We start from the raw sequence: 15143 nt of genomic DNA, 5'->3' as shown, positions 1-15143 counted from the left end.
GATACTTGCAGATCTTATAGTCACAATGTTCTTCTTATTGCAGTAGTCTCCACCTATTTCAAACGTCTCTCTTGCAATAATTATTTTTGAGAAAAATCTCTTCTTCTTACTAAGTCTGAATTGTTTTTTATTTGCCATATATTTTGTGGAGAGGTATTTTTGTGTTAGCAGGATATTTTGTTTCTGTTTCCTCAACACATAATCATGAGGATGTCATTTCATCATCTTTATAATAACTGATTACATAGAAGCAAGTCACAGGCCTACTAATGCTCAAGGATGGTCACACACAAAGGCATGACTGTCAGGAGGTGGAGCTCATGGGATACCCATGAGATTCTGTCAGCCACAGTCCATTCTCTAGGTCCCAATGTTTAATGTCCCCACCTTATTCGAAATACATTTACCTTCCTCCAAGGTCCCCCAAAATCTGACTCAATTACAACATCAGCTCAAAATTCAAGTCTCATCATTTAAATCAGGTCTAACTGCATATGATGAGGCTGTGTGGAGAGTAGTTCATTAAGCATACCAGCTGGGGACAATAAATCTCTATTTGTGGACCTGTGAAATGAAAGAGACTAGTCATCAGTCCTAACACATCCAGTGCACAGTGGTGGGATAGGCATAGGATAACATCTGTACACATTTCACTTGATCTCCATTTTTTGAGCCTCAAAACTTTACAACTGAGTTATTTCATATTTCCAAAGAAACACCTACCTGATGCTCTGTTATCCTGTTCCAAATAATAAAACGAGATGGAAAATTTCCACATTTGTTTTATAAAATAGAAAACTTCTACTCTTAAACCTGATACACAGCAACAAATGTACTGAATAATTGAAGTGGTGATTCATGTAAGGCTATTCACATTTTCTGTTAAAATGAGCAACATTTAGAAATGAACTAGAAAGAAAGAAACTATAAAAGAATGAATGAAAGTAAGAAAAAGAAGTAAAGGAAAAGAAAGGAAAGGAAGAAGAAGAAGAAAGAAAGGAAGGTAACCATGTGTTGACACATAAAACAGGAAGACAAAATGTTATACATTGTGTTTCCTCCAGTCCGATACCAGTCCCTCACTACTTAAACTGTTGACTGCTTTCTTCAACCACAAAGTGGAGAAACTAACTCAGATTTATTCATTACAGATGGGAGAAGCAGTGGGACAGTAGCCCCAGAACACGCACTGTTCATAGATAGGAGTGCTAGTCTCACTCCTGCTCTCTCTTTCTCATCTCTCGAAGACTCTTCGTACAGATTCGGGAAGATACTACAGATGGTATCATTGATCTTGGCCAAAACTTCCAGGATTTTAATCTTTCTGGTTTCAGCATGGGCTCTTTGACCCTGCTGGAACTCATAGAGTGAAGGATAATTATTGGACACGTGCCAGTATTCCAGATACTTTTCTTGTACCAAATTTCTGGTAATGAGCTTTCTGGCTGTCCATAGATGAAGTGTTAGCTTCTTTCCTGCACCTTCATTGTATTCAGGAATTTCCAGATTTTCTCTTCAGTGTGACAGTTGCCCTTCAAGAAGGTCACACCCAGGAGAGTCATTAGGAAACCAACGGTCTTAGATAACCACTTATCACCACTCAGACTTCTCTCATTGGGGGAAATCCAGCTTCCTAATAAAGGCATAAGAAGAATGACTATAGGGTTGACTTCTGTCAATTCAAGGCCAAAGACCTGTTCCATGGGCTTCGAATAACAATGAGACAGTATTTTTCACCACAAAGATTGAATAAAATGTAAAAGAATGCTAAAAGTAAATGTCTCTGAGAATATAAGGCACTCATATACATTAAGAGACTAGGAACTGCAGTATAGCATTTTGGAAACAGAACTTCAGCAGTACAGCATTTGTAAAACATTTCGATCTTCACACCTTTCCCGCTTTAATCCAATTTGCACTTCCCTATGCCTTTCTTATGAGAAGGTGTGCACATTTTCCTCAAGATTTCCTGTTCAAAAATGTTCATTTTAGTTTCATTAATCATAGCAACAAATGGTAAACAATTTATGTGTCCATCAGGAGACAAATCAATTAATTATTGTACAAACATAATAATTCTGGAGAGTAGTTAAAAAGTGAGGTGGGTCTACATGCGCTGTCATGGAAATATCCTGCACTCATTTTATTAAATCATCAGGTCAAGAGGCAGAACAATACGGACATTATTACCTATGTATATTAAAGATTCAATATATTTTTATAGCACACCTATATATGAAAAAAAGCCTAGTATCAACTTTAAAATGATACATACAAGATTAATTGTGGTTACCTCCGGGGGCGGGGCTGAATTTTGAGGAAAGGAGGAGATTGTGATTTATTCTATACTGTTAGAATTTTTGGTAACAAGAATATATGTACTATTACCTTTGTAATTAAAATATTTTAATGCAACCACAAAAGTAGTAGTTGTGCATTAATCATATAAAGTAACTGCTAGCTGATACAACATACAAAATCAGCAACTGAACGGCTTAAAACAACAAAAGTTCATATCTCATACACATAAAATCTGATGTAAGTAGGCAGGGGTCTCCACTAACAGGTGATCCGGAGATACAGGCTGCCTCTAACATGTTGCTTTACATCTCAGCGTGAGCTCTTGATAGCTTATGTTTCAGGGGCAAGGGAAGTCACATAATTCTTCCTAACTACAGGTGAACTGGGTAATACAGTCTTCCCATGAGTCCAGAAAGGAGAGTAAGACACCATGTGGATGAGCACTTGCAGTCTCTCTCATTAACTGTTACATAATAAGTGCTTGGTAAAGGAATAATTATTAGAATTTGTTACGAAAACAACCCTCTTCATTTCTTGGTGGAGTTTCTAAGGAGGCAAATTTGCCTTGCAATTCTTCAACAATTTCTGTCAGCCTCCTACATGACAGTTGCTCTCAAATACAGGATCACATTTCATTTTCCAAAGGACCCTGTAAAATCTCAGAATGGAGAATTCTCCTTTTTCATTCAGTAGCACCTTTCTGCACTGATCTCACTGCACTGTCAATAGGATAAGAATGTGCACCTTTCTATTTCTGCATGGTAAGAATCTTGACTTATGATTTCTGCAAGCCTCAACATGACTGAACATGCAGGACACTTACAAGTGCCATTTGGCACAAGGAAAAATCAGGATTTTCCTCTGGGACCAGTACTGAGATAAAAGGCAGCACAACAATGGTGAATTATTTTTATCTTTGCTGTTCAAACACAGCATGTCTGCCAAAAAGCCATTTTTTCTTCTTAGACAGACTCTGATGGGAGGAGGGCTGAGGAATTTGGCCTCAGTAGATCTTTGCTTCACAGTGATTTCCATGGCCTTTCCTCACCTCCAACTTATGAGGGTGGCTTTGTTTTGGACCATCTAGGTAGGCTCACCATCAGTGCATTTGTTCAGGGGCTGGTCTCAAATAGCACACCCTTTAAAAATCCTACTGAAAATCTGGGTTATTAAAAAAAACCTTCTCTCATACCTCAGTTACATCCCAAGAACCAGTACATGGTCTGTGAAAAATCATAACCAGACGCTAATAATTGGTTCATTTGAAATACACTTTAAGACTACTTAAAGATGTGGGGTGGAAGGGGGGTTGTGGTAATCAGATTATCTAAACATAATTGTCAGAGTTTCCACTGAAAGGGATGGGACCTCCAAGGGGCATCTGCAGAGAGCAGGATGCTCTAAGTCTAGAGTCAGACAAGTGATTCTGGTCTGTCCGTATCACAGAAAACAGGGGTGCAATCTTCAGAGAAGGCAGTGAAGAGCTCGGTAGAAGACAAGGTGCCAGTTTATACATGAAGGCACACTGGGGAATACTTAGGGGAAAGGGGCTGTAATGTAAGAAAGTGCTGAATCAGGACTCATGTCCCAGCACTTGGGCAGAATTCTACTCTCAAGGAAACCTTGGGCTAGGGACAGGAGGATCCTCAGAAAATGAATCCCACAAATAATCCCAAATGTATGCTTTATTCTCATCTTTACCTTCCTTATTTAGGCCTTATTATGGTTTGGATCTATGTCTTCCCACAAATCTCATGTTGAAATGCAATCCCCAGGGCTGGAGGTGGGGCATTGTGGAAGGTGATTGAATTATGGGGGCAGATTGCCCCCTTGGTACTGTCCTGAGTTTTCATGAGATCTTGTTTTTTAAAAGTGTGTAGTACTTCTCCATCCTCTGTCTTCCTCCTGCTTCAGCCATGTAAGATGTACCTGCTTCCGCCTCACCTTCTGCCATGATCGCAAGTTTTCTGAGGCCTCCCCAGAAGCAGAAACATCGTGTACAGCCTACAGAACTGGAGCCAATTAAACCTCTTTTCTTCATAAATTACCTAGTCTCAGGTATTTCTTTAGAACAATGTGAGAATGGCTTTGCTATAAAGAAATATCTGAGACAGGATAATTTATAAAGAAAAGAAGGGCTGCCCAAGGTATCGAGGAGTGGGGCACTGCTATAAAGATACCTGAAGATGTGGAAGCAGCTTTGGAACTGGGTAATGGGAAGAGATTAGAAGGTTGTGGAGGGCTCAGAAGACAGGAAGGTGAGGGAAAATTTGGGACTTCCTAGTGACTTGTGGAATGGTTGTGACCAAAATGCTGATAGTGATCTGGACAATGAAGTTCAGGTTGAGTAGGTCTCAGACGGAAATAAGAAACATACTGGGAACTGGAGCAAAGGTCACTTTTGTTTTGTGTTAGCAAAGAACCTGGTGGCATTGTGCCCCTGCCCTAGGGATCTGTGGAACTTTGAACTTGAGAGTGATGATTTAGTTTACCTGGTAGAAGAAATTTCTAAGCAGCAAAGCATTCAAGATGTGAGCTGGCTGCCTCTAACAATATATGCTCATATATGTGATCAAATAAATGATGTAAAACTGGAGCTTTATATTCAAAAGGGAAGCAGAGCATAAAAGTTTGGAAAATTTGCAGCCTGGCCATGTGGTAGAAAACAAATTCCTATTTTCAGGGGAGGAATTCAAGCAGGCTGCAGAAATTCGCGTAAGTGAAAAGGAGCCAAATGCTAATAGCCAAGACCCTGGGAAAAAGGCCTTGAAGGCATTGCAGACACTTCCACAGCAGCCCCTACTATCACAGGCCCAGTGGTCTAGGAGAAAGGAATGGTTGGTTTCGTGGGCCATGCCCAGCCCTCTCCACCCGCTCTTGCTTTTCTGTGCAGCCTCAGGATACTGCTCCCTGCATCCTGATCACTCCAGCACCAGCTGTGGCTCAAAGGGGCCCAGGTACAGCTCAGGCTGCTGCTTCAGAGGGTGCAAGTTGTAAGCCTTGGCAGCTTCCACATTATGTTAAGTCTATCATTACACAGAGTGCAAGACTTGAGGCTTGGGAGCCTCCACCTGGATTTCAGAGGGTGTATGGAAACACCTGGATGTCCAGACAGAAGCCTACTGCAGGGCCCAAGCCCTCATGGAGAGCCTCTACTAAGGCAGTGTTGAGGGGAAATGTGGGGTTGGAGCCCCCAGACATAATCCCTACTGGGACACTGTCTAGTGTAGTTATGAGAAAAGGGCCATCGTCCTCCAGACTCTGTGATGTTAAATCCACTGGAAGCTTGCACTATGCACCTGGAAAAGCTGCAGGCACTCAGTGCCTGCCCACGAGAGCAACCACAAGGGTTAAAGCCTGCAAAGCCACAAGGGTGGAGCTTGGGAGTATCAGAGTGCTTTGGATATGGAATATGGAGTCAAAAAAGATTACTTTGGGCCAGGTGCGGGGGCTCACACCTGTAATCCCAGCACTTTGGGAGGCTGAGGCAGGTGGATCACTTGAGGTCAGGAGTTCGAGACCAGCCTGATCAACATGGTGAAATCCCCTCTCTACTAAAAAAAAATACAAAATTAGCCAGGTGTGGTGGCACACACCTGTAATCCCAGCTATTTTGGAGGCTGAGGCAGGAGAATCACTTGAACGCAGAAGGCATGCACTCCAGCCTGGGCAACAAGAGTGAAACTCCGTCCCAAAAAAAAAAAAAGATTATTTTGGAGCTTTAATATTTATTGACTGCCCTGCTAGGTTTCTGACTTGCATGGGACCTGTATTCCCCTTCTTTGGGCTGATTTCTCCCTTTTGGAATGGGAGTATTTAACCAATGCTTTTACTCCCATTGTATCTTGGAAGTAACTTTTTTTCTTTCCCATAAGTTGAAGGGACTAGCCTTGTCTCAGATGAGACTTTGGACTTTTGAGTTAATGCTGGAATGAATTAAGACTTTGGGGCACTGTTGGGAAGGGATTATTGGATTTTGCAATGTGAGAAGGACATGAGATTCGAGAGGGGCCAGGGATGGAATGATACAGTTTGGCTAGGTGTCCCCACCCAAATCTCATGGTGAAATGTAATCTCCAAGGCTAGAGATGATGTCTGGTGGGAGGTGATTGTATTACGGGGGTAGATTTCCCGCTTCATACTGTCCTGAGTTCTCATGAGATCTGGTTGTTTGAAAGTGTGTGGCACCTACCCCTTCTTTCTCTTCCTCCTGTTCCAGCCATGTGAGTCATGCCCACTTTCCCTTCACCTTCCACCATGATTGTAAGTTTTCCGAGGCCTCCCCAGAAGCATATACTGCTATGCTTCCTGTATAGCCTACGGAACCATGAGCCAATTAAATCTATTTTCTTTATAAATTATCCAGTCTCAGATATTTCTTTATAGCAATGTGAGAACAACCTAATACAGGCCTGCTTTTAGTACTTTGGCCAGAGTCCTTTATTTTTAATCGTAATAGATTTTGCAGTAGTGAAAAGACTAGTGAATTAGACAAAAGATCTGCCTCATATTGGGAGGAGTGGAAAAATGTGAGCATAGAATAATTCTGGCCACATTAGACCAGGGGTCTAGTCTCAGCTCTGTCACCTATTAGCCATGTAAACTTAAAATTACAAGTTTGGCAAATAATGTCTGATAAGCCCTAACTTGTAGCACTGTTGGAATCTATGTAATGGATATGAAGCACTTAGCAGAATTATGGAAAATATTGGGTCTTTAAAGAATGGTAGTTATATAATTATAATTATTTTTACCACAGATGATATCACCCTCTCCTCTCGGGAGATTTATTTTTTATTAATTCAGGAAAATATGCAGCTTTCTAGGACAATTAATATCAAATTAGCCCATTATGTATTTAGCATATAAAAGTAAATAAAATTTCCCCATTTGAAGATAAGTTGTTTAATTTGCATGTAGGGAGTCTTCCCCAGTTGAATGAAACACAAAGTCCTAGAATTTGTGTCAAGGACCAACAACTTCCCTCCCAGGTGCCATTCCATCCAAACCACCCCTATTTTCATTCATTTCATCATCATCAAATGTGTTCTCCCTTAGAGTTTGCCAAATTACACTGAAGGTAACTTAATTAAAATATCCTTTTAAGATGAAGGTGGTGGTTCACACCTGTATTCCCAGTACTTTGGGAGGCTGAAGTGGGTGGATCACTTGATGTCAGGAGTTCAAGACCAGCCTTGGCAACACGGTGAAACCCTGTCTGTGCAAAAATACAAAAAATTTGCTGGGCAGGGTGACGTGTGATTCTAGTCCCAGCTACTTGAGAGGCTAAGGTGGGAGGATTGCTTGAGCCTGGGAATTCAAGGCTATAGTGAACCGTGATTGCACCACTGTGCTCCAGCCTGGGGAAAAGAACCAGACCCTGTCTCAAAAATATGTCCTTTTAAATACTAGGATCTGGCTCTCTCAGTTCAGAGCAAAGGAGCCAACACAGCAGCTTTTCAGCATCCCACATCAAGGCAGTTTCACCATTATTTCTCAAAAATTTCCTGGAGAGGCTGTGCATAAAATAACTAGATTGTGCTATGTGTTCAACTGAATGTGAACAAGAGCACAGGACACTACCCACTTCTCACTTCTGCCCCAAGAGATTTTTTTTTTTGAGACAGAGTCTCACTCTGTCACCCAGGCTGGAGCACAGTGGCAAGATCTCGGCTCACTGCAAGCTCCGCCTCCTGGGTTCAAGCAATTCTCTGCCTCAGCCTCCAAAGTAGCTGGGACTACAGGCGCCCGCCACCATGCCCAGCTAATTTTTTTGTATTTTTAGTAGAGATGAGGTTTCACCATGTTAGCCAGGATGGTCTCAATCTCCTGACCTCGTGATCTGCCCGCCTCGGCCTCCCAAAGTGCTGGGATTACAGGCGTGAGCCACCACACCCGGCTGAGGTTTTCTTCTGGTTTATTGATGTCACCAAGGTAACTCTTAAGTGGAGGTTTCCACTCCAGGGTTTTGTCCTTCAGCAATGAGACACACCATCTGAGTGCCTGGCCTCTGCTCTCCAGTCCTAAAGCTTCATCTAGCCCACCACCCAGCTTAAATTAAAAGTATATCCCACTGAGAGACTCATCGTTTCCAAAAGTCTAAAAGGGCCTTTCTTTAGAGAATTTGCACCTTGCCATTTTCAGCCAGATACACTTCAGCACTTTCCCCAAACCCCTCTCTAACTCCTTACCTCCTTACTCCCTCTTGTTACTTGTCCTTTAGGTCTTAGAAGTATTTCACCATCTTCCATACATTATTACTGTTCATTAATTGTAAAAGTCTAAGCAGGGGTGGGTGTTTTGTATCCTAGTTTTCCCATTTCTAACAAAATTACTTTCAAAAATCAGATGTTTGATTAATATTGGAGGAATGAATGAGCCGGTACGCATAGATGCTGGTTCATAAACATTTTATTTTTTCCTACCTTCTTCAGTAAGCTAAGCCAATCCAGGTATGACTTTTATTTTTATATAACAGACTAAAATGGATAAAGAAAACCAAGAACTGAAAAGTTTTACTTTTTCTCACCTATGTTTTGATCTCCAAAATTTTACTGCTAAATCATCTCACATTTTTTAAGGAAATACCTATTCCAATACTGTGTTTCCTTGTTCTGGCTCATTAAATATGAAAGAAGGTTTCCCAATTTGTTTTACAGAGCAATAAAACTCCTACTCTTAAATAGCAATACATGTGTAACCAAATTCATTAATAAATATAGATTCTGAAGTTATCTAAAACTTCTATTATAAGAAACAACATTTGAAATATAACACCAAAAAAAAGAAAGAAAAAGATACAACTCCAAGTTACTATAGAATATTAACACAAAATGGTATATGCTGTGTTCCCTCCAGATGCACCCTGGCCATTCACTACTTAGAATGTTGATTTCTCTTTTCTTCCACAAAGGAAACAATCTTCAGACTTGAACATTTGAAATGTAACCTAGGGAAAAAAAAAAAAAAGGAAAAGTAAAACTCGAGTTATCAATATACAATAGGAATGCAAAGATGATATACACTTATTTCTTCCAGCCCCACCATGGCCCTCCACTATTAGAATGTTGACAGACCTTTTCGACCAAAAAGTGAAGAACAAGCCTCATATTTCACTTAGCATGGGAGAAGCTGCTAGACGTGGTTCTAGAACGTGCATTTGCCATGGCAGCAGCTCTGGCTTGGGTTCTCTGTTCCTCATCCCTCAAAGCCTCTTCATAGCAGGATGGGAAGGCACTAGGGACGGTATCATTCATCTTGGCTACAAATTCCAGGACTTTCATCTTGCTAGTTTCAGCGTGAGCTCTTGGACCCCACAGGAATTCATAGCGCGGAGGATCACTGTTGGGCACTTGCTGGTACTCCAGGTACTTTAGCTGCACCAAATCTTTGGTCATGACCTTCCTGGGATCCCCATAGAGGAAGTGCTTCCTATCAGCATATACACCCATCATATTCATAATTTCCCAGACTGCCTCTTCTGGGGCACGGTTGCCATTCATTAAGATCACACCCAGTGCAATCATCAAGAGGCCAGTCTTGGGAATTTTTTCTTCATCACTGGTTGTTTCATCATAGGTGAGGTCTAGTTTGCTGAAAAAGGTATAGTAGTGCCTGATGGGATCCACTTCCTTCAAATCAACACCAAATGCCAGCTCTATGTGCTCAGAGGCTCTCTTGAGGATCTCATTGAAGTGACACTTATCCTTCCTGATAACAAATTTTATCATATCTCCCTTTGTAATTGGCTCTTTCTTTTCATACTTCTGAAGCAAGAAACGCACCAGCGACACTACTTTCTTGCTTAAAGGATCTTCTTTCCAGCCCTCAGCTTCCCTTGAGGAACCTAGACTTTTCTCATCTTGGCTGCTGGCACCTTCATTTGAACTGGTGCATGAAACAGGTGCAATAGCATTAGTGGTGGATGGGGCTCCCTGAAGCACTTCAGGCATGCTAGGTGTCTCAGCAGCAGGCAAATTCTGGGGTCTATCACCAAAGAGAAGGTAGGCAGAGGAAGGTGACTCTCCTTCTGCCACAGTGGCCTGAGTAGCTCCCAGATCCTGATTCTCACAACGAGCCTGGTGGCGTTTCTCACGGGCACGGAGCTTACTCTTCTGACCTCGAGGCATAATTACTCTTGTCAGGGACTACAGACAATAGTGCAGGCAGTTGGGTTGATGAAGAGGTCACCCTAGAAGATGGAGGATGAGATAGTGTTCACAGCCTTGGTAGGGAGATTCTACCTTGGTCTAAGAATGGCCACCTCTCCTGGTTCTCTTGAGGGTATTGCTTTAGGAACCCATAAGGCAGGAGCAGGGTGGGACTGTTCTGTGGGGGGTTGTCACATCAGTTCTAACTCAGGATATTAATTTTACTTTAGTCTTTTGAGTCCTCCCTCTGTTAACTTGAGGCTGCCTCGCTTTAGACCATGGCTTCCCATCCCACGGATTCCCAACAGGAAGTAAGGGCGTTAGGCCTAACAGCTGCGCTTTGGGACACAGAGAGTTGACAGTGGGAACAGGACAGAGCAGAGAAGGATAGGTCTCTGTGAGGCAGCCTCTGTTCTGGGAAGAGTGTATCTCGAAGGTCATAACAAATGATACTCACTTTGACACCTGCCGGATCCTGAGATTTATTTCTCTGGTCGCATGTTTCAGACCAAGGTTTCGCCCGTAACAGCTTGATGACGTGGAAGATAGGTCAAGAGAAACAGGTCCGGCCACGCCCACTTTGCTCTCCCGGCATAACGGCAAATGGTTCTGCATTCGGGGGAGGGGCCGTTCTTAAAGAAATACATATATTTCTTTCATTGACTTTGCAGGCACTGGGACTTCTTTCTTTGCTAAGCTGAATCAGTCAGCCTCAGAAAAAGGATAATTTCCCTGAGTCCAGAGTAGGAAGTAAGGTGGAACCTGAGCCCAGCAGCCATGCCTGGGGCCTCCCAAGATTGACAGTAGGGGCGGGGCTCTGTGGGGGTCCCTCTTCTTGGGTAGGTAATGCCCTCAGTCCTCACTCAGTGTCTTATCTTGACTTTTTGTAGGTGCTGAGCCACTTCTCTTATGACTTGAGGCCATCAAATAAGGTACTAAATCTGTAAATAAAGATAATTGACATCTGTACAATATTATGTTCACCATGTATAAACATATTGTATTGCTGTACTTAGGCATCCACCTAAGTCTATCAGCACATTTTTATATTTGCATTGATACAGTGTGTATGTTTTTGTGAATGTTCTTTTTAGGTACATTTTGAATGCTGCTGCTCTTTTGAATGGTATATTTTTCATTACATTTTTTTTTTATTTTTAAAGCCCTCTCAAATTTATTGAAATAGATTTTCAGGGTGGTACATCAGGAGAAAAATGAGGATGACAGAAACATCAAAGGATCTTTCATTCAGGCACTAAAAGGAATCCAGAAAAGAACTTATCAGAGAAAATCTGGAATAGCTAGGATCTTTCCTTATTTGGAACCATTAATTTCAATTTAATGCTTTGTATATTACGTTTGTTTTGTTTCTACTACACTGGCTGAGTTAGCTTTGAATTTCTGAAAAGCTTTACTTCTGCCCCTCGCATAAGATCCTAATCCAGTTCACAGTGAATTTCAATGACTTAAAGTCTTGAGGTAGCACAAATGTTTTTATAAGATTCCTTGAGGCTTCTTTTTCTTTAACCTTTATTTTAAGTACAGGAGTATATGTGCAGGTTTGTTATATAGATAAACTCGTGTTATGGGGGTTTGTTGTACAGATTATTTTATCAGCCTTGTATTAAGTCTAGCACCTATTAGTTATTTTTCCTGACTCTCTCCTTCCTCCCACCCTCCACCTTCTAAAAGGCCCCAGTATCTATTGTTCTGCTATATGTGTCCATGTGTTCCCATCATTTAGCTCCCACTTATAAGTGAGAACATGTGGTATTTGGTTTTCTGTTTTTATGTTAGTTTGCTAAGAATAATGGCCTCCAGTTCCATCCATGTTCTTGAAAAGGGCATGATCTTTTTTATGGCTGCACAGTATTCCATGATGTATATGTGTCACGTTTTTGTTATCCAGTCTACCGTTGATGGACATTTTGGTGGATTCTATGCCTTTGCTCTCTTGAATAGTAACACAATGAACATATGTGTGAATGTACCTTTATGATAGAATAATTTATATTCCTTTGGGTATATACCCAGTCATAGGATTGCTGGGTGGAATGGTAGTTTTGTTTTCAGCTCTTTGAGGAATCACCACACTGCTTTCCACACTGGTTAAACTAATTCATACTCCCACCAATGGTGTGTAAACATTCCTTTTTCTCCACAACCTCTCCAGCATCTGTTACTTTTTTGACTTTTTGGTAATAGTCCTTCTATTTTTTACATTGTTACATTTTCTAATTAGTTATTTGTCGTGAGATGGTATCTCATTGTGGTTTTGATTTGCGTTTCCCATCAATGATCAATGATGTTGAGCTTTTTTTCATATGCTTGTGGCCATATGTATATCTTCTTTTGAAAAGTGTTTGTTCATGTCCTTTGCCCACATAATGAGATTGTTATTACATTGTCTCTTTTTTTCTTCAACTTTTAAGTTCTGGGGTACGTGTGCAGGTTTGTTATATATGTAAACATGTGCCATGGTGCTTTGTGTCACATAGGTAAATGTGTGTCACATAGGTAAATATATGCCATGGTGGTTTGCTTCCCAGATCATCCCATCACATAGGTATTAAGCCCAGCATCCATTAGCCAGCATTCATCTTCTTCTGCTCTCCCTCCCCCAACCCCCACCCCATTGTTACATTTTCTAATTAGTTGTTTGTTTCATGTGGCTAGATTTCTGATTTCACTATAGTGATTTTCTACACAAGTTTACTGAATTTCCTTATACATTTGAATATTTTGTGAGCTGATTTATTTAGAATTTTTAATTAGAGAATCATATTATCTCTTTCTTTTCATTTTTCATAAATTTTATCTTGGTATTCTGTGTGCCTGTATACTGTCTATGCAATCCAGTCCATGTTTGACCAGCAGAATTGGCACCACACCTCTGTATCTGGTTCTGAACTATTGAGAATGCTGCCAACATTTCAAATATGATTGCTGTTTATTTTATGATATGGAAATTCCATTCTAATGTAGGTATACTAAAGGTTATTACCATGAATTGGTGTTCAGTTATTGCCAGTGGCTTTTCCTTTACTGCTGCATGTGATCAAATGCTTTCTCTTTCTTTGTTAACATAGTGAATTCCAATTCACATTTTTCCTAATATGATATCAACTTTGCATTTCTTTTTTTTTTTTTTTTTTTTTTGGAGACGGAGTCTCGCTCTGTCGCCCAGGCTGGAGTGCAGTGGCGCAATCTCGGCTCACTGCAAGCTCCGCCTCCCAGGTTCATGCCATTCTCCTGCCTCAGCCTCTCCGAGTAGCTGGGACTACAGGCGCCTGCCACCACGCCCGGCTAATTTTTTGTATTTTTAGTAGAGACGGGGTTTCACCGTGGTCTCGATCTCCTGACCTCGTGATCCGCCCGCCTCGGCCTCCCAAAGTGCTGGGATTACAAGCGTGAGCCACCGCGCCCGGCCTAACTTTGCATTTCTTAGACACAGCCTGTTTCCCTATTTCTTCACTGCTGTATTCATCACTGCTGTATACATTTATTTAGAATGTGTCTGTATGTGAGTAAATTTGGCTGAAGCGTTCTTTTCTTGGAATATGATCATCTAGTTTTTGTATCAAGTATAGCTAGCCTGCTAAAGTGGTTGGATAGCTTCCCATCTTCTTGTATGGTTTGTAAGAGTTTATTTAATGTGGTGATAAACTTTTCCTTCATCATTTGGTGTAATGGGCTTCCAAACATGGCTGATCCTGGAAGATTTTGCAGGTGCCCAGGGCTAGACTATGGTTTACTTGTACTATCTGATTAAACTTTTCTATTTCTTTATGAACCTAGTTATCAACTTATATTTCATTAAAAATTGTTTTATTTTACTTGAGTTTTCCAATGTAAAGGCATGATATTTATAATAAATCATGTATTATATAAATTCTCAATTGTATACAACATTACAGAAAATAGAATAATAACCCAATATACCTGACATTCAGCATCATAATCTTCAATTGTTATAGGGAGAAGCTTGTTCAGATTAAGGTTTATTTATTTATCAATCTGTGGGTAAGACCACTCCAGAGATGATGCTGTACACTTCCATTAGGAGATACATAGCGACTGGGCATGGTGGCTCACGCCTGTAATCCCAGCACTTTGGGAGGCCAAAGTGGGTGGATCACTTGTGGTCAGGAGTTCGAGACCAGCCTGGCCAACATGGTGAAACCCCATCTCTACCAAAAATATAAAAAATTAGCCCCGTGTGGTGGCACGCACCTGTAATCCCAGCTACTTGGGAGGCTGAGGCAGGAGAATCCCTTGAACCCAGGAGGTGGAGGTTGCAGTGAGCTGAGATCATGCCACTGCACTCCAGCCTGGGCAACAGAGCAAGACTCTGTCTCAAAAAAAAAGGAGATACATAGCGTGTGTTCATTCTTTTGTGGTGATGGTACAGTCACTAAGGATCATCACTCTCATTCATCAATTTGTTAGTGGCTGCAGAATTATAATACTCTAATTCTATTATTCCTTTTGAGATTATTAGCTGAAATAGATCTAGAGGTAGAATATTTTATTAACCTTCATTTGCTATTCTTAAGATGTGCCTTTTTACTGCCCAGAGGAATAAATAAAACAAAATCTTTGTCTAATTGATATCAGAAAACTCTTTAGTCCAAAAATTTTTAATACATATTTATAATTTTGAGTTACAAAAATATTTTTCTGGAGAATGAA

General features: G+C 41.0%; 1 protein-coding gene across 1 annotated transcript; it reads right to left on the bottom strand.

Annotated features, from left to right (window-relative positions):
* Nucleotides 1-8694: 8694 nt before the first annotated feature.
* Nucleotides 8695-11033, bottom strand: MAGEB18 (MAGE family member B18). The gene is made up of 3 exons (XM_032756298.2): nucleotides 10909-11033; nucleotides 9378-10492; nucleotides 8695-9250 (listed from the first exon to the last, which is right to left on the bottom strand). The coding sequence occupies exon 2, from the start codon at nucleotides 10428-10430 to the stop codon at nucleotides 9414-9416; it is 1017 nt and encodes a 338-aa protein (XP_032612189.1). The 5' UTR covers nucleotides 10431-10492; nucleotides 10909-11033; the 3' UTR covers nucleotides 8695-9250; nucleotides 9378-9413.
* Nucleotides 11034-15143: the final 4110 nt, after the last annotated feature.

The sequence above is a fragment of the Hylobates moloch genome, unplaced genomic scaffold, assembly GCF_009828535.3.
Source record: "Hylobates moloch isolate HMO894 unplaced genomic scaffold, HMol_V3 SCAFFOLD_7, whole genome shotgun sequence".
In the NCBI taxonomy this organism is placed as follows: Eukaryota; Metazoa; Chordata; class Mammalia; order Primates; family Hylobatidae; genus Hylobates; species Hylobates moloch.
Note: the sequence above shows the minus strand (reverse complement) of the source record. Positions and strands in the feature narration are given on the sequence as shown.